This window comes from Wyeomyia smithii, chromosome 1 (genome assembly GCF_029784165.1).
Source record: "Wyeomyia smithii strain HCP4-BCI-WySm-NY-G18 chromosome 1, ASM2978416v1, whole genome shotgun sequence".
In the NCBI taxonomy this organism is placed as follows: Eukaryota; Metazoa; Arthropoda; class Insecta; order Diptera; family Culicidae; genus Wyeomyia; species Wyeomyia smithii.
In genome coordinates this window covers 185,343,081-185,364,028 of record NC_073694.1, presented here as the reverse complement: position 1 = coordinate 185,364,028, position 20,948 = coordinate 185,343,081, and the positions used below count along the sequence as shown (strand labels likewise).

The window sequence follows — 20,948 nt, the reverse complement described above, 5'->3', positions numbered from 1 at the left end:
CCCGGCGTAACGATCAAAGAACGGCCTCCCACTCCGTGGTGGGACCAAGAGTGCTCCGATGTCTACACGCAAAGATCCGACGCGTTTAAGGCCTACCAGACGGGAGGTATACCTGGCGACTATTTACGGTATTCGGAGCTTGATACCAAGCTTAAAAGCTTGGCTAAAGCAAAGAAACGTGGATATTGGCGTCGGTTCGTGAACGAGACGTCGAGGGAGACATCGATGAGCACTCTTTGGAACACAGCCCGAAGAATGCGGAATCGCGTAACGGTCAACGAAAGCGAGGAGTCTTCAAGTAGGTGGATATTTGATTTTGCCAGGAAAGTATGTCCGGACTCTGTTCCTGAGCAAAATATTGTTCGCGATGCGTCTCCGGGCCACGACGCGATAGAATCACCTTTTACGATGGCAGAATTTTCAGTTGCCCTCCTGTCCTGTAACAATAACGCGCCTGGATTAGATAGAATCAAATTCAACTTGTTGAAGAATCTACCCGGCAATGCCAAGAGGCGCTTGTTGAACTTGTTCAATAAGTTCCTGGAGCAAAACATTGTACCGCAGGATTGGAGGCAAGTGAAGGTGATCGCCATCCAAAAACCAGGGAAACCAGCTTCTAATCACAACTCTTATAGGCCGATTGCAATTCTATCCTGTATCCGGAAATTGATGGAAAAAATGATACTCCGTCGTTTAGACCACTGGGTCGAATCAAATGGTCTACTATCAGAAACTCAATTTGGCTTCCGCCGTGCCAAAGGGACGAATGATTGTCTTGCGTTGCTTTCAACAGATATTCAGCTGGCGTATGCTCGTAAAGAACAAATGGCGTCTGCGTTCTTGGACATTAAGGGGGCTTTTGATTCCGTTTCTATTGACATTCTTTCGGGTAAACTTCACCGACAAGGATTTTCTCCAATTTTGAACAATTTTTTGCACAATTTGTTGTCCGAAAAGCACATGCATTTTACGCATGGCGATTTGGCAACTTTTCGCATTAGCTACATGGGTCTTCCCCAGGGCTCATGTTTAAGCCCCCTTCTTTACAACTTTTATGTAAATGACATCGACGAATGTCTGGCAAATTCATGCACGATAAGACAACTTGCAGACGACAGTGTAATCTCTGTTACAGGAGCCAAAGCTGCCGATTTGCAAGGACCATTGCAAGATACCTTGGACAATTTGTCTGCTTGGGCTTTACAGCTAGGTATCGAATTCTCTCCGGAGAAGACTGAGATAGTAGTTTTTTCTAGGAAGCATGAACCTGCTCAGCTTCAAACACAATTAATGGGTAAAACGATTTCTCAGGTTTTGGTACACAAATATCTTGGTGTCTGGTTCGACTCTAAAGGCACCTGGGGTTGTCACGTGAGGTATCTGATGAAAAAATGTCAACAAAGAGTGAATTTTCTTCGTACAATAACCGGACAATGGTGGGGAGCCCATCCAGGAGACCTTATAAGGCTTTACCAAACAACGATATTGTCTGTTATTGAATACGGGTGTTTCTGCTTCCGCTCCGCAGCAAACACACATTTGATCAAACTGGAGCGAATACAATATCGTTGTTTGCGTATCGCCTTAGGTTGCATGCAGTCGACCCATACGATGAGTTTGGAGGTTTTAGCTGGAGTACTACCATTGAAAAACCGCTTCTGGAGCCTGTCTTCTCGTATTCTAATCAAATGTGAGGTCTTGAACCGTCCCGTGATTGAAAATTTTGAAAGGTTAATCGAACTTCATTCTCAAACCCGTTTTATGACATTGTATTTCAATCACATGTCCCAAAATATTAACCCTTCTTCGAATATTCCAAATCGTGTCGACTTATCAAATACTTCTGATTCTACTGTGTTTTTCGATACATCCATGATAGAAGAAACTCGTGGAATCCCGGATCATTTACGCGTGCAGCAGATCCCTAAAATTTTTTCCAATAAATATCGAAACATCAACTGCGACAATATGTACTACACTGACGGATCACTTCTTGATGGGTCCACTGGCTTCGGTATCTTCAATAACAATTTAACCGTCTCCCATAAGCTCGATAATCCTGCTTCTGTTTACGTCGCAGAATTAGCTGCAATTCAGTACACCCTAGGGATTATCGAAAAAATGCCCACGGACCATTATTTCATCTTTACGGACAGTCTCAGTTCCATTGAGGCTCTCCGATCGATGAAAGATGTTAAGCACTCTCCGTATTTCCTGGGGAAAATACGGGAACATCTGAGTGCTTTATCCGAAAAATCTACTCAGATTACCTTAGCGTGGGTCCCTTCTCACTGCTCGATACCGGGTAATGAGAAAGCGGACTCTTTGGCTAAGGTGGGCGCAACAAACGGTGATATTTATGAAAGACCAATTGCCTTTAATGAATTTTTCGCATTTGTACGTCAGAATACGATCATCAGTTGGCAAAATGCTTGGACCAGAGGGGAATTGGGAAGGTGGTTACATTCCATAATCCCCAAAGTATCGACGAACCCGTGGTTCAAGGGGTTGGATGTAGGTCGGGATTTCATTTGCGTGATGTCCCGGCTTATGTCCAATCACTATAGATTTGACGCGCTCCTCCGTCGTGTTGGGCTCGGGGAAAGTGGTATCTGTGCCTGTGGTGAAGGTTATCACGACATAGAGCATGTGGTTTGGTCATGCCCTGTACACCGTGACGCCAGGTCTAAATTAATAGCTTCCCTGCAGGCCGAGGGTAGACAGCCGGCTGTTCCTGTTCGTGATGTCTTGGCGAGCCGTGACCTATCCTACATGTCCCTTATATACGTTTTCCTGAAATACATCCACGCCCCAGTCTAGTCCCGTTCCCCTCCGTCTACACCCAACAAAACGACAAGAACACGTTTGAACCTTAAGCACAAAACCAGCAACCAGACCCCGCACAATAGAACCAGGACCCAAGGACTACGAGCCTCTGTCCCAACTCACGACATCGTGGCTCAGCAGAACGAATCCATACATGCCATTCGACGATTATCAGACGACCATTGAACAACAAAACACTGATTGGAAATCCCATGCTAGTTTTAAGTTAGACTTAATTTCAGCTCGTAGTCGGCAGCGAGGATAAAAAATTTGCTTTAGTTTTTAAGTCATCAGATATAATTGGCGCCGTTAAACATTAAATTGTATTTGTGCCGTGTCAAATAAATGTTATGTGAAGAAAAAAAAAAACCGATTTATATTGAAAAAACACATTTTGCCCCCAACTTTTTAATTTCAATTTTCACCTTCAAACTGTCTTTGAACGATTTTTAGGGCTTTTTGAGAGAAACAGTTTGCAGTGCATGTGAATATCTCAATTCTACTCAAAGTTATTAATGTTTTTCATAAAAAAATATCCTTTTTCATTTGTTTGTCATTTTTTAGGATAAACATAAAAAATATTTCTTGGTCTCAATTTAAAGATAAAAACTCTATAAATGGAGAAGTTTTCAGAAATATGTTATTTTTTAAATTTGAGTAAATTCTATTTAAAAACATGACAAAAATTTCAATAATTTTATATATTATGCATAGAAAAGCACACAGATTTATTTTTTTGATATTTTTTCCTAAAACTAGAAGTAATTACCTTTAATTTGATCCAAAAAGATCGAAAATCGATCAACTGGTTCAAAAGTAATGAATTTCCAAAAATAAAATACATAAAAAAAGCCGTTTTTATGGTGACCCTATTTCGGAGATAGACCCCCTAACGACCCAACGAAAAAATACGGGTTTGATTATTTTCAACATAGATCCATCCCTGCAATTTTGAGCACAGAATTGAAGCACTTTGTGTGACCAATTCCGAAATAGGGTGACCATAAAAAACTACTTTATTCGATGTATTTTGTTTTTAAAAATTCATAACTTTTGAACCAGTTGATCGATTTTCGATCTTTTTGGATCAAATTAAAGGTAATTATTTCTAGTTTTAAGAAAAAATACTAAAGAAAAATATAAATCTGTGTACTTTTATATGCATAATATATAAAACTATTGCAATGACAAAAATGAAATGGACCCTTTAAGTTGAGACCAAGTGATATTTTTTATGTTTGCCTCAAAAGGAATGACAAACAAATGAAAACGCATATTTTTTGATTGAAAACATTAATAACTTTGGGTAGAATTGAGATATTGACGATGTAAGCATTGCAAACTGTTTCTCTCAAGAAGCCCTGAAAGTCGTTCGAAGACAGTTTGAAGGTGAAAATTGAAATTAAAATGTTAGAGCGCAAAATGTGTTTTTTTTTTCAAAATAAATCGGTTGTTTTCAAAGATAGAGAAAAACTTTTTTTTTATAAAGTTACCTCATATTAACGAAGCTATAACATTGTAGAACAATTTTTTCTTCTATCATCAAAGATAAAAAGTTAGATACTTAATTTCTTTGGAAATGTGGGTCACCCTAATTCTTGATATTTTTTCTATAAGCGCTTTATCATATGTAACAACTTTGTAGAAGAAAGTTTTCTCTAAAGTATGGCTATAGAGCACTAGACCCAAATTTCCCCCTAAATTTGGTTTTCGGACCATTGATTGTGCACTGTGTGCGCCGTGTTCCTCTTCTGATTACTGTCTCGTGGTTCATACGGGGCGAGAGTTTTTTAATATTTTCTGATCACAAAGAATTTCATTCTCAAGTCGACATGAGTTTCCTGAAACACGTCTAGAGAAAAAAGTTGCGCATGTTTGCGGATTAATGATATATCGCAGACAAACAAACGTCTCCTCTTCGGAGAAAAATCCGGAAAAATCTTCACTCTTGTTCGAAAAGTTACACTTGTACGCCACCATGTGAGCTTACTGCCTACTAACTAATTTCCGTAAGAACGGTTTTTGTGTTTGTTGCTAGCGACCCCAATGTCGGTTCTTGTCTTTACTAGTAAGTGTGCACGGCACGATAGCTTATAATGACACCAGCGGCATTACTGCCTACTAAACACAATTTCAAAATAATCGGTACTTTCTGGGCGAAGAAGTGGCACGTCTATTTGTCTGTGGATATATTATAATTTTATTCCTGGTCATTCTATATGATGTGACCAAGAAGAGCACAAACTTGACATCGGCCGTCACCGATTTTATTCAAAGTTGTGAGAAATATTCATCTAGGGTTATTTTGAGAAAATACCGATTTCAGTGTCGAGTGAGAAATACTTCCCGCTTTGTAGGACTATCTCTTTGTTGCAAAATAGTTCCTTTTTCTGTTCAAAACGTTTTTTTCTTCTTTCTCTTACAATTCGCAGACATAAAACGTCCCAGTTCCCGATATCCGGGAGATCAAACGGGGTCACTCAAGAACAACGGAGCCGCCGGCAAGGACAGGCTACCGGCAGAGCTTCATAAACATGGAAAAGACAAGCTAGCAACGGCACTCCACTGGGTAATCTCTAGGACTTGGGAGGAAGAGAGACTACCGGAGGAATGGAGTTGTATGCCCCATCTATAAAAAGGGCTACAATGCAGCAACTACCGCTGCCTACAAAGTTCTCTTCCAGATTGCGAAAGAATTCGTAGGACAGTACCAAGCGGGATTCACACATGCTCCTTCAGAAATGCCGGGAGTACAACGTGCCCACACATCCTGTTTTCATGGACTTTAAGGCAGCGTATGGTACAGTCGACCGAGACCAGCTATGGCAAATATTGCACGAATACGGTTTTCCGGATAAACTGACACGACTTATCGAAGCTACTTCTAGACCGAGTGATGTGTTACGTGTGCGTGTCGGGAACACTCTCGAATCCCTGCGAAGCACGTAGTAGGGTTGAGACGAGGAGATGGATTATCCTGCACGTTGTTCAAAATTGCTCTTGAGGGTGTAATCCGACGAGCAAGCATTGAAACAAGAGGCACGATTTTCAGCAAAGGTTAAGCATCTGGACATTATTACGAGAAACTCAGTGACGGCGGAGGCTCCCTACGTCAGACTAAAAGTGGAAGTTAGAAGAGTTGGATTAGAAATAAATGCGTCGAAAACCAAGTTTATGAAAGGAAAAGGCTCGAAAGAAACCAACATTCGTCTCCCGAGGATGGTGATCATGGCGGCGACGAACTCGAAGTGGTAGAGGAGTTCGTATACCTACTTGGGATATCTGGTTACCGCCGACAATAACACAAGTAAGGAAGACCAACGACGTATTCAAGCTGGAAATCGAGCCTATTTTGCCCTTCACAGGACGCTTTGATCCAGGAGCATACGCCGCCGCACGAAACTGACGATGTACAAAATCCTAGTTAGATCCGTAGTTCTCTATGGACTCGAAACCGTAACGCTGCTCACGGAGGACTTATACGCACTGGTCGTATTTGAACGGAAAGTGTTGCGGACAGTGTTTGGTGGGATACAAACCGAAAGCGGAGAGTGACGTACGCTGCAGGCACTACTTGGAGGGATTCCCATTGTGCACCTGACGATGGGCCGGGCATGTCGCGAGGATGCCGGTTGACCGTGCGGCAAAATCGATTCTCTTCAAGGACCCCACCGACACCAGGAATAGAGGGCCCCAACGTGCTAGATGGATTGACCAGGTTGAAGAGGATCTGCGAGTATCGAGACGTCTAGGAAATTGACGACAAGTAGCCCAGGATCGAGTAGAATAGAGAAAATCCTTGATCTAGGCTGCTGAAGTAAGTAAGTAAAACATCCGAAAATACTGATAGGTGATTTTCGGATAAAATAAGAAAAGGAAACCAGGAAAAATATAAATTTTGACCGGAAGTGTTGCCAAATAGATCATTTTTAATTTTTAAAGTAAATTTGCATTCTTTCGGCAATTCTATTTTCAATATAGTTTTTATCATATTTCTCTGCAATATAACATTGTTCCGTAAACGGTTTTAAATTTCTCAACCCTTCATTCCAAACACTCTATTGAACATGCTTCAATAAAATTGCAAAATTTTCAAAAACTACAGCAGATAGAGAGTTGATATCAGAAAACGAACTGCAGAGCGGTTTTGAAGGTTTATTTTGATCAAATCTTTTGATTTGATTAAGAAACCATACTTTGTAGGAGCTAATGATCACTGCTACCATTAGTTAGATATATTGTGACAATTGAAAAAACCAACAATGTTAGAAATGTTTTATTGTGCGAAGAACATCAAAATACAAGAAAAAGAATACTAGCTTTGAACTCATTTTCTAAAATGTTATTTTTTACATATAGGGTAACCTCTCCTATATTCATCTCAGTACCTATATTCATCTCATCACGCCTTTTTGATAAATTTATCGTCAAATTTTACCATATTTTCGACGTAAAACTTTCAGCCATTTGAGAAAATCGAGAAGCAAATAGATTTACTTTCAAAAATTTATAGAAATTTGACGGATGAAGATGAATATAGGTGCACCAAGCTGTCGAGATGAATAATAGAGCGATTACCGAACTTGAATATGTAAAGATTGTTTTTTCAGGGAACATTCCCTGCGAAAATGCGGAATAATTATTCTGATAAAACCACTAAATGCATATCACTTTATAACCTAAAAACACATCTACTTCACATAATCCAATTTGAAACCATCTGCTTTGATTGCTCGCGTACTCTGCTGCTGACAGTGCTGACAACATTGGCGTACAATTTGACACGCGCAGATGAACCGGAATTAGAAAAAGAAACGAAATTTGTATCTCGCGATGTGCTACACTTTTGAGACAAGTTTCAGTCCTTCTCGACTGATTTTTCGTGGAAATTAGTTACGATCGCGATGCTTATTTGGTTGCGTTACTCATGAATCTGTAATCAATTTTCCACCGGTCACAGGCGTAAAATTGTTAACACCACCTGGATGAAATAAAAAGTGGTTCGAAAATAACAGTAACAGGGTTTTGAATAATATTAACTACTCTGATGTTGAAGTAGTAGTTTGGTAATGAATAATTGCAGGTAAGTCGAATAATTTAGGATATTTATGAAGCATTCCCGCAATGTTATTTGCATAGCTTCACTTCTTTGTTTCACGTCTGGAATAAAAAAGTTCATTTTTAGGGTAAAATTATAGCTTTTCCTCGATGCGAAAGGTAAAATAATGCATCAGGATTGTCGGAAAAACCATACAGTTCTCTCGAGTGCCACCTGGTTCTGATTGCATGCGCGTGCATGCGCATCATCCACCGCTGTCGCTAGTGTGGTTCGCACGGTTTCTGTAAGCGCACTGTCTTCTCTATAGGATCGATTATCGGTTCAGTTGGAAATAATCTTCGATAAATTATTTAAATCATTTCGTCTCGTTTTTAAAAGCAATGAATTCCCAAAAATGTGCTACTGTGGTCTCCCTAGCAGTGGTAGCATAATCGAGACGGTTTAATACAGTGATCGACGCTGCTAAGTGAATAGTCAATGGCGATGTCATCACAAAAAAAAATCTATCCGAATCCGTGCCTGGTTGGCCTTTTCCGGTATTCATGGAATTTCACTGGTGCACGTTTATGATTCGATTTACGCTGGGGAACAGTCCCACACTGTCTTGTCGTTTTTTCTTCTTCTCACGCCGTTTGCATGTGTACGAGCGGGTGTCAATCTATTTTTCCTTTCACGATGCTGACTAACAAAGCGGAACACTTTCCGTCCAACGCCATCTCCTGCACCGGGTTCGACCGGGGCCTGGGCCTCACCACGATATGCGCTTGTATTGCTATTCTCCAGCGTGGCTTAAAGCATGACTACACAATGAAGCTTCCCAGGCTAAAGGTTCAAGTCCGCATTATCGTCGTACTGATGCGATTGGAATTGAATTGTCGATGATATTGTTTCTGACAGGGGAGTAAGCAACAAAGAAAGCGGAATACTGTTTTCCGTTTTGCATTGATAATGCCAGAATGGTGACACAATCAAAGTTGGTATTGTTAATTCGATATGCTCGCGCGTACCTACATATGAGATGCATTTCGAGCAGGAAATTGGAATTTATTCAAAGATAACGTTTTTTAGTTCGACGATCAAACGATGATGAGGATTGAAATCTCATGCATGACATCTATCGGAAAAGTAAGCGGTATTGCGGCAGAAATATTTGCGTATGATATTTTATTTTTCATTGATTTGGTATATTTTTATAACCGGGGAAAGTGTTTCAGATACGAAGATTATTTGTCACAACACCCAAAACTTCCATCAATAATTTAAACATTGTTTGCCATCATCGAACATTGACGATCATTTAATGCTAGAGTTTTTTACGCCAATTTTGCTCCAATAATCGTCATCAAATCCCTTTCTTCCAGAAATGCAAGTCATTCCACGTCAACATCCTACGGTTCGTTTCCTCCGAGTCGTGCACTGCACTGACCGATAAGAGTCAAACTGGTTTCGAGACCATAACGATTCTAATGAATGAGCAGAGCGATAAAAATGTTCATCCCGTGCCACATTTCAGACCCGGACGTACGTCGTGTGCCATCCTTCTGCAAACTCGTTGCGTTATCGTCGACATCGTCGACGTCATTGTCGTTCCCACACTGTCGTACACTCTCCAGATAAAGTTTAATAAATGAATGAAAAACACGCTTACTCATGCCCTGCATACACTGAGTTTCTGTGTCGGCGAAATACGCTGCTGTCTGGCTGGCCGGCTTCAATCCGGAAGCAAAATGTTTCGAAAGAGAGCCACAAAAACGGCGAATCAAAATACATCTCATCTCACATATGGTTGAACATAAATTCGTCGATAAACAACTTGGCGCCCCCATTCATCTAGATCAAGATATCTGGTGCACCCGCAGCGCCGCCGCTTGGGGGCGGCGGTGTACGTAGACACTGGCGACAGCGGCATCTTTTTACATTGGTGCTAGAGAAACTGCAGAGAGCATTGGCAATGGCCTCGACAGCAAAGGGGAAATAGGTAATCCGCGCTTCGGTGAAATGGCGTACGTGGATTATGTAAATTGAATAATTTAGCGGTTACCTGGATACGAGCGAATGCTTTTAAGTACGCTTTGTCTGCCCTTCGAGTGGAGTAGGTACTGTGTGGAAAAGCACCGTCGCTCGAAGCATTACACACACAAAGAGGCAGAGGCGTGAAGGCGCATTAGTTCTGTACGGAAACCGCGTAAATTTCGAGTAAGCTTACAATGTGCCCGCTAATATGTGTCATAGGATTTACGCCAATGAGATATGTGTTCAATAGAGCATCATTTTACTGCCAACGGGGAACATGAGCATTTGCGACACTTTTGCCTTCATCGTTGACGCACATTCGCTCAGTAGCCGTTAGTGCATGATTTTTTTCTGTGTCGCACTGTTCAGAAACAAAACAAAAAACAGTCTCAATCATTGGATGAAACACTCAGTATGGACATAAAATGGTAAGTTTTCACTCCGTGCTGAACAGCGTGCCGTCGGATGCGAAGGTCGCGACGCGACACATTATCCGCGAACGAGATCATAATCAGCGAAACGGAATCAACGGTTGAAAGAAAAACCCGACGATTTATTGCGGGTTTAACTCGTTCGACAAATGTTAGCGCCTAGGCGCAAAAAGGGAATGTTTGCTGATGAAAGGTTATGACCTTTCGGGAATCAATAAATTTAACATACTGAAAAGCTGCGTCACTCCATCTCAATTATTGGATGGAGGCGCGTGGTATTTGCTTTTTTAGAATACGTTTTCGTGATTTAATTGGGTTCGCCCGACCGCAGGATTATTGTTTTGCGTCAACGTGCAATCGACTAGTGATAATGAAGGATAATGGTCACTGCATAATCTTACCTTTCGTCGGTCCGCAGGAAATGCTTCGGGAACGTTATATTCTCCGGACTAATCACTGGATAGCTGCCAGCTTTCAGGTGTAACGTAATGTCGTTCGGTTGACACACACGTTCTGCGGGGGGGAAGAGAAAACCAAAGTGAGATTTGAAAATAACGTTATGATGCAGTGGGGTAAATAGGGTTCTGGTTGGTCAAATGGGATTTGCTTGTACGAGCGGACTGCAGCAGAAGTCTCTGAAAGAATCACGACTACCGGAGTGAAAATCTAAATTTTATCTTGATTGGAACTTAGTGATGCTGCCAAAGAAGGTAGCCCTTTCCTACCTTCATTTATACTGAGAGAACAAATCTCGGCCCGAAACTCGGCTCGTGAATTGCACGCTGTTAGTTATTATAGGAGGTGTCTGGAAATATATGTTAGCTAGTACGGTGGAACTGAAACAGATTAAGAATATGAATGAATGGTTGTGCACGCAATTGCGCCACTCCATATTTTATCATAACAAATGGTTCGTGGAATGAATTTCGAATTGTATTCTACACCATTGTAAAACTGAAAGGATATGTAAAAGTACATTTTTATAAACTTATTTATTCTTTTTTTTTCTGGGGTAAATTTGTGAAAGAGAAAATGTCATTATCACGATTCTAGCATGATTCCTGAATGTCTTTAGATAGATATAATACAGAACAATTCTTTCATATGATGGTAAACACCACACTACACTGTTTGACAGTCGAAATAAATGAAACGTTCCAGGCCTTGCTTTCCTAACGCTCGATATCTGCTATAAGGCAGCCGAAATAAATCGATTTTCTCTTTCACTTTTCGTCACTCTCGGTAGTCCTTCCTTTAGCGTAGTTTATCTTCACGGTGTTTCTACTACAAACGACTGCGTGTGGGAAATTTTTCTTCATTACTATTCCGGCCACGGTAGCAACAAGATGTAACGGCGATCACTGTGGAATTTTACTTTCGCTATCGTCAGCAAACTATCGCTGCATTCGTACTGATCACGAACATTATTAATAATTTATTCGGTTTGTTTTCCTCCTTCGCGCATAGTTTCCGAGCAAGGTTTCTTGAGAGCCACGTGCACGATGTCTTTGTTTTAGCGTCCATTGGGAGACAAACTCATATATTTGACTACTTTCGAGTCTAAAAACTCATAGCTATCGATGAAACTTTGATTAATCTTCTAAAATCAGTAAATGGTAAGAAATTTTGGTAATAATATTGGTTCTATGAAAGTTGAGATGCCCTACGGCAGAAAAGCTAGAAAACTAGGAATAACGAAATGAGAAAATTTTTTGAATAGCAGTTTCTAGTGATTGATAAGGTAGTCATATGTTTAAAAAGATGCTTTTGCTCAGCTTATTGCAAAATTTCCTGGTGTGGATACATTCATTCAGGGTGTAAAGAAAAAATAAAGAAACGAAAACTGAATCTGAACTCAAAAACTTAGCTTATCAATGGTTGCTACTCCGTGATGGGTCCGAGCTATTCGAGATGCACAATGAATCAACTGAAAGAACGACTTAGAGTGGAAATTCTTCCTCGCTGTTCATCATTCAATGAACCGATTTTTTATAGACCAATAACGGTGTCAGTCATGTCCTTACAATCAGGTGGGGATATCGACGCTTTCGTGCAACACCAGCACAACTCCATTTTTTTCCATTTTTGGAATTTTGATGCCAAAATTCACAAAAAATTTTGAGTTATGAGCTGATGTGTCTTTGGAATCAAAATCAAAAACATCCTCCAAAGATGGTGATTTTAAACGCTAATTTTTCAATTCCGTTACTCTTGTAATTTTGAGTTGTGCCAGTGCCGCACCAAACCTACAATAAGGAAAGAATGTTAGGATGTAGTCTTTGCTTTGCTGCAAAGACTACGGAAAAGATTTTTCTGATCAGTATTCACTTTGGAAAGTGATATGACCATGATTTAATTGAATTAATGTAACAATATAGATCAAATCATGTACAAAATGATAAAAATGAATTATAAAGTACAATTAAAAGTATTAGAGTGAAGAAGAACTCGGTTAGCGTAGCGGCCTTCCATAGCTGAAATTTTCCAACGTAGACAGATTCGAAGCACATATGGAAAGTATCTGCTTTCTGCAGCCAAAAACATGAATTGAGATAAGTTAATACAACAACATTGCAGCGCTTGCACAGACGTGTCGCTCCTTCCTGCAACCATTCACCGCATAAAGTCATCCAAACAGATCATCCACACGTTCAACTTTATCGGCAAAAAGTGGAAAAATCGGAGCACCAAGGTGCGACGATTCACAGGTCGAGTGAAACAAAAACGACTCTACACGGTTATAGACCATTTTACGAGACGTTTCAGTACTCAATTCGTGAATAAAATTTCACCAGAAAACATCGAACAGCAACAAAGCAACATTAACATCAACAAATATCGTGTATCCTACGAGTACGTTAAATGGTCTATACACGTTTGCCAGTGTATGTACAAGATAATTCACTTATCCTAATAAGCAAACGCATGAAGAAAATATGATAAAAAACCGATATTACAATCCACACACGCGACACTCCCCTCCACTTTCACTGTGGCGTAAGGTAGAGTGTTGAATATTTTTTACTCGAATATCAACACATAATAAAATGAAATTATTAGAGCGCCTTTACAGATTGCAGCAACCACTCATACCAAACATACTAGTTTCATTAAAAAAAAAACTGATGAAAAAACCGTTGAAATGTAAACTTTTACTAAGCAGACAATTCACACGTGTTGCGATAGCCGTGCTGCCAGAGCCTCAGTAGTTCGCAGGGGCCTCAGAATTCAAACTTTTTCTTATTTTTTGGTAGCAATTTTTCATTGCTACGGGAACCGTACACAACCGTACGTATTTCCGTTCTATCTTTTTTCGCAAATTTTTCCGAATTTTTAAACCTTCTACTAAGTTATCAGCCATCTGAAAACGTTTTTATATTACCTTCATTAGTAAACTTTCTTTTAAATCCCAATTTTGTTAAGTATTTTTTTCCATCCTCGGATCCCGGGGAATGAGATTTTTTTATTCCCGGGAATGTTGCAAATCCTAGTGGCAAACAAACTGTCCTAAGGGTTTATTTTGAGCTATGCAAAATTGAATTCGATTAATTGCGCAAAAAGGCTACTTGAATTTAATACGATTATTGAAGAGGTAGGTATCCCTTTAAATAATTTTAACGTCGTTTTGTTACCATGCCTAATTTTTGCAAGAATAGGTCACTCGCCTATGGAGTAAGTTTGATTATTCTTTTAAAAGTTGAAATCGGAAAATTTTTTGACTCTTAACTTTTAATAAAAATTCGCCTTATTTACCTCCGTACTGATTTTTCACCAAACCTTTTTAAATAATGTTAAGTACCATGGAACGGGGTGAAATTGATCAATTTTTATAACAATTTCCAATTAACTAGCTTTATGTACATTTTTCCCGAAATAGTATAATTTTAAAACAAGTGCTGGTATGTGCCCCAGTAAACCTCTATGGCTATTGGTGGAATTTCTATAGTCTACTTCATGAAATAAATTCGATAATTCTATAAGGTACTAGGAAGTAAATTGGGGTGAAATTGATCACCATTGAAATCCATACATTCTTTTGGCAATGTGCTTTTTTCCGATATGCTGAAGATAAATGATGATTTCTGTACTGAAAAATATCATTTACAGCTAGTTTGGAAACGAAAATAACGATATTTCAGGTTCAGATCTTCCTGATTTGCCTCCAGGATGCACAAAGTCATTGTTCTGCGATGACACAAGCATTTCCGTAAAAGGAAAAAGTCTTCGTGTCATATGCAGTCGATTGCAGAAAAGTTTAGATATTTTTTCTTCCTACTTGCAAAAGTGGAAAATCTCTCCCAATGCTTCTAAAACTCAAATGATAATTTTTCCGCATAAGCCTAGGGCTTCTTTCCTCAAGCCAAACAATAATCACGTTGTCAAGATGAATGGGGTTATTTTACGTTGGTCTGACAAGGTTAAGTACTTGGGACTAATTTATGATAAAAAACTTATTTTCAAAGAGCACATTGAGAGTATACAAGCCAAGTGCATCAAATATACGAGTTGTTTATATCCTCTCATTAACAGGAATTCTAAACTTTGTTTAAAGAACAAACTTTTGATTTACAAACAAACTTTTAGACCAGCAATGCTTTATGCTGTACCGATCTGGTCAAGTTGCTGTTCAACAAGGAAGAAAACGCTCCAAAGGATTCAGAATAAAATTCTAAAAATGATTTTGAAGCGTCCTCCTTGGTTTGGTACACGCGAATTACATAGACTTACTGGTGTTGAACCATTAGAAGCTATGTCAAATAAAATTATTAACAATTTTCGACAAAAATCGTTGCAATCCTCAATTGCTACGATAAGCTCTCTTTACTTTTCCTTTCCTTTCTTGACAAGTAGGTTTAAATCCCAACGAATGATAAGTCCTAATTGCGAAAGCGAACAAATCCTAACAATTAAAATTACAAATTTCTAACAGTGTTGAGAAGTCACCATTTGTGATTGGACACACATACTCATTATTTACTAATATTTATCATAAATACTTAAACTACTAACGAATCCCCCCTTAAAAAAAAAAAAAAAAAAACGATATTTCAGGTTAAAATTTGTTTATTTTGGTTCACGAGCTGCTTGCTGCTAAATTTGCTCTTATTTGATCGTCTTTAGACCGATTTCAATTCGGTTTGTTACAAAAGCTCTAAAACTAGCTCTGAAATCAAAATCTTTGTGGTTTCCTGCGAATTCATCAGTATTTCTTTAATGATACGGAATGTTCATTATTGAAAATTACATTTTTTGAGCTTTTATCACACTTCACTCACTTCTCCAAATTTAACGTAATTAAACCTCAACTAAGATTACTTTAAGTAAATTCAATACTTTTTTTTTATTATTTGGAAACTTGTTTGATCAAAAATGATTGAGTTTTGACTGAGTCAGAAGAATTTTTCGAAAATATGAAAAATTGCACCGGGCATGCAAGGGTTAACTTTGACAGGTATGTGAATCATGCTAAAGTTGCGTTTAAAGACACGTTACCATTGCCTAGTGTTGTAAGAGCAATACCTTTTGATTAGTATTTTTTATCACGAATTTTCAGGTGATCAATTTCACCCCATTCCACGGTATCAAAGAATAATGAAGTTCAAGGAAAATTCAACTCTTTTTTGTATTAAAAAACCCAAGTTAATCCACCTAGCGGTCAGACCCAAGTTCGATAAAATATCGTTCTAGATTCGATTATTTATAGTAGGATTTTTTTTTTCCATTTCAAATATGACTTTCTTTTCACAACTTTTGAACCACGTGCTCAATTATTACAAAATTCATCAGTTAATCCTTAACTACTGTTCATCTGATATCAGCATTATTCAAATCGGTTGTGTAGTTTCAGAGATAAAGAAGTTTCGTGATTATCACATTTTGATAAGGAGTGATTTTTTGAGAATTTGGTTTTTCTTTAAAAATAAACGCATAAAAATTACACAACTCTGTGGTTTATGACATTTACTTTTTAAAGATAATTTCATTCAAATGTTGGCCACGGCTACGTTTTAAATGGTCCATACAAAAAGTCCAATTTTGGGTCACTTTTTCGAGCATTTCGGCTGGTATCTCGCGAATAACGCGTGTAATGTTGTCTCCCAAGGCTGGAATTGTTGTTGGCTTATCCGCATAGACAAGAGACTTAACGTAACTCCACAAAAAATCGCATGACTTTGGCGGCCAATTCACCGGTCCATTTCGTGAGATGAATTGCTCACCGAACTCATTCCGCAATATGTCCATTGATTCGTGCGATGTGTAGCGCGTTGCTCCGTCTTGCTGAAACCACATGTCAACAAGACCAAGCTCTTCCATTTCCGGCAAAAAAAATCAGAAATCATCGCGCGATAGCGAGCGCCATTGACCGTAACGGTGCGATTTTGATCATCTTTGAAAAAGTACGTACCAATGATGTTTCCAGCGTGTAAACCGCACCGAACCGTGCATTTTTCTGGGTGCATTGGCGATTCTTGTGTTGCCTCTGGTTGCTCTTCGATTCGAATGCGGCAATTTTGCTTATTAACAAACCCAGAAATGAGCTTCGTCACTGAACACAATTTTTCGGTATAAAAGTGGATTTTCGGCAAGCGTTGTTTAGGCATTATTTTTGAATTATTTGTAAGCGTTGTTCAGGCGTGAGTCTGTTCATGGTAAAATGGCAAACCAAACTGAGTACATTAGACTTTGACAGCTGTCAGAATTCCCACGTGAACTGTCAAATCTGAATACACGAAAAACCAAATAGCAAAAAAATCACCCTTTACATTACAGATGAAGTTACAGTCCGATTACAGTAAAATTCAATATGAGGCAGCCAGAAGTTTCATTTGGCACTAGTTTTGTGGAAATCGGTTCAGCCATCTCTGAGAAAAGTGAGTGAGTTTAAGTAGCTTCGGATAATGTTTCTTTTCATAGCTCGATTTCACATTTTTAAACATAACCAGCAAAGTAATAGTACGATTGCAAAAAAAAAAAAATCAATAGAGTCTTATGGGGCAACTAGACCTTCCATATGACACAAATTTTATGAAGATCGCTCCAGCCATCTCTTAGAAACATGAGTGAGATAAAATAGTCTCCACAACACGTTTCTTTCCATACCTTTTGAACCGTATGTGCAATCTTAAAAAAATTCAAAAGTTAAGGGTTAGGTAGCTCATTCATGTTAAATCTTTTTTTTTCAAATCGGATCAGTAGTTTCTGAAATATTGAACTTTCGTAGTTTCCACATTTTGATAACACACAAACTAAAAATCCGATTACAATAAAATTTAAAAAAATTTGAGAATAATTTTATGAAAATTGGTTCAGCCATCTCTGAGAAAGTCGAGTGAGATTGAAAAGTTGCACATACACACACATACAGAAAATGCTCAGCTCATCGAACTGAGTCGAGTGATATATTCCATTCGGCCCTTTGGAGCACTTTTATACCTTCGGTTTTGCCAGTGATTGCTATACCTTTCTAGGAGAAAGGCAAAAATGATCGTGTAATGTTAAACTGCACCATACTTGGCCAAACATTGACGAAAGTGAACCAGGTTAGAAATTCCGGTGTTAACATACTTTAGATGCAGTACTATCATTCAGGGCGCACTACAACGAGATTAAAGCAAAGCTGAACCGACAACTCGGATTTATTTTTTAAAATAGCCTCAGAATTCCATGATCGCTGTACTTCTCCTTAGTGCGTTATATTCTCAAAATAAATTTTTAAATTGTTCAACAAGACGTCTAGTATCAGCGCTTTATTCTGGCAAAGGAGTGTCGGGAAATTACACTAAGGTCGCTTTTTACGCGTTTTTTTACGCGGGTTTTTTACGCGGATTCCGGAATTTACGCGGTTTTTTTACGTGGATTCCGGAATTTACGCGGTTGTTTTCACGCGGATTCCGGAATTTACGCGGATTCCGGAATTTACGCGTTTTTTTTACGCGGATTCCGGAATTTACGCGGTTGTTTTCACGCGGATTCCGGAATTTACGCGGATTCCGGAATTTACGCGGTTTTTTTACGCGGCACGTATCCCTCGCGTAAAAAGCGACTTTAGTGTACTGACTTTGAGTTTTATTAAATGATTTATTTCAGGTCGCACCAGTTTGACGTATTTAATTTTATTTCAATATTGCATGAGAAACTATAGTGAATCATACAAAATTTTTCGCGTAACTCGGGAATCCAATTCCTGTTCCCGGGATCCGGGAATCCCGGGAAAAGCTATTTCCCGGGAAATCGTTCCCTGGATTGCAAACCCTACTAAAATTTTATCTTGATTTGCCAATAATCTTTATTACAGGAAATAATTTCCGGGATCCCGGAATTTCAACTGAAAATTCCCGGGAATCGGAAACCCCGGGTATGACAATCTAAATCTGCGTATGTTTAAATGAAGAGGACCGAAATCAACCTAATCGTTGCATTAATACAAACCAGTCAGAACCAAACCAGGATTTAACATAGAATAAAACCTTTCAAAATTCTAGAACCGGAGTTTTTCTGGCAAAAAACTTGGAATATTTGTTTTTTTTTTTATTATGAGCATTTCGTTACCAGATAACCTATGGTCGTATATTATGGACCATTTTTGATTTGAATGAAACTTTGCACACGTATTTGACTTCGCAAACTAAGTATTTTCGCGGGTGGATGAATTCTCCAGACTCAAAACTAACTTCTTAAAAGGGGGTATGCCAAAATATTCGTCTAGTGCAAAGCTTTGTAGCTTAGAAAACATTTCATGTACAGGAAAACTGTTTAAGAACGAATTGTAGGAAACTAAAAGTGTATTACAAAAAAAAAGTTGTACAATGAAAAAATATATTGTCGTAGGATTACGTCTGGCCAATGTTCCGTCAGTTTTCAAACGATAACAGCTGCACAGTGGCGGAGCTATAAATTCCGTCCGGGGGGTTTTAATGAAAAAAAAATTGAGTTTTGAGGGATTTAAAAAGTAGAAGCAGCTTAAGAGACAGGAGTAACCTATCGTGTTTAAAAACGGCATTAGAGAAACAGTGGTTTGGCGCACTCACAACACTCACTTTCAAAGGGGTGCGTTCCAGTAGAGAAATGTGTGCGATAGAATTATGAAGAGAATGTTGAGAGAGAACAACTTAGGAAATGAAATGTTTTTCTGCTATCATTTGCGATACCGCTTACCGTACAACGCACGTGCTGTTACACAACCGTTGCGTAGTTCAGTCAACGATTAATTCGGAAACAACATTCAGAACAACTTTTAGCATTTCGTTTAGCAGTTGATCCTAAAAACTTTTGTCTCCTCGAAAAAAGTTCCCCATGCAAGATTGCGACTCAATCTTTCCCAGAGGTACATCACAGAATTCCACTCCCACATACAGACATTTGATTTAACCTTCTATTGCATAGTCTAAAATAGTATACACTAAAGTCGGGGGATACGTGCCGCGTAAAAAGAACCGCGTAAATTCCGGAATCCGCGTAAAAAAAACCAGCGTTAATTTTGCATTCCGAATGAAGGGAAACCGAAATCCGGGCAAAAAAATACCGCGTAAATTCCGGAATACGCGTAAAAAACGCGTAAATTCCGGAATCCGCGTAAAAAAACCGCGTAAATTCCGGAATCCGCGTAAAAAACCGCGACCTTAGTGTATAGTATTTCAACGTAAAAATCATCTTTGAATGTTAATTATCAAGCCTTCAAATGCTCTAAGACTGACTTATTTTGAGTCGTATTGAACTATCGTTCTATCGTTTCCTTCCGATATAAACTCCAAAAGGGTTTAAAATGTTGTTCCGTCAATGAAAACTAGATTTGAGACGCAGTTTATTTAAAATAAATCACAATGTATCCTAGAATTCAAACATCAGCGTTGATTCAGCAGACTTGAGCAAAGTTTTGCAGAAGGAAATAAAATTTTTGAGCTTAACGGAAAATTGTCAGCGGATCTGAAGCGATTGTTTGACGACATTAATACCCTTAATTCTCATCTTCTGCAAATATATGCTACAAAAATCAATCACGAATTTCTTATGTTAACTTGAAAATGTTTTGTATTTCATTTGTTTTTTTTTTTTTGTTTTTCATTCGGATTGAGAATGAAATTTTAATCAATTTTTTGTTACCTTTTACAAATGAATTTCATTTAAAATATCATTTTGCTAAAGAATTTGTCAGTTCCCGGTTCCGGCGATTTTTCATTCCCGTTTCCCGGGAAATCGGTTTCCGGGAATATTGCAAACCCTAAATTTTAGACCCTTTCGAAATTGTGTACAATTCTGGCCAATGTTGAGCAAGATTGCATAACCATTTGCAAACTTGGCCCTGAACAGCATGAATCATCTTTTTCGCACTTTGTCTATGGATATACTTCTTAAAGTGCTAATGGAATGTATGGGAAAATTATAACCTTTGACTGTAACGGATTTCTGGAAGTGGAGACTCAAGCGATCGGAGTTTAATTTTTTTGACCGATAGAAAAAGCACAGGAGGTAGTTGACGAAATTGTCGAAATCGAAACCTTGTTTTTTGATGCCAAATATCTTGGAGATTGCGAAAAGGACGTCCTATGCGGAATCTCTCGCGTAGCGTCCCAGACTCAAACCCTCAGTTGGAACTCCACTATTTCTTTTTATTTTTTTAT

The 20,948-nt window shown here is 38.7% G+C and overlaps 1 protein-coding gene across 2 annotated transcripts in view; it reads right to left on the bottom strand.

The window, feature by feature from the left end:
• Positions 1 to 20,948, bottom strand: part of LOC129718259 (uncharacterized) — a 220,933-nt gene that overhangs the window by 47,904 nt on the left and 152,081 nt on the right. For both annotated transcript variants that reach the window (XM_055668853.1, XM_055668854.1), the window contains one exon: positions 10,731 to 10,842. In XM_055668853.1, the coding sequence (XP_055524828.1) occupies positions 10,731 to 10,842 (112 nt within the window). The remainder of the gene's footprint in view (positions 1 to 10,730; positions 10,843 to 20,948) is intronic.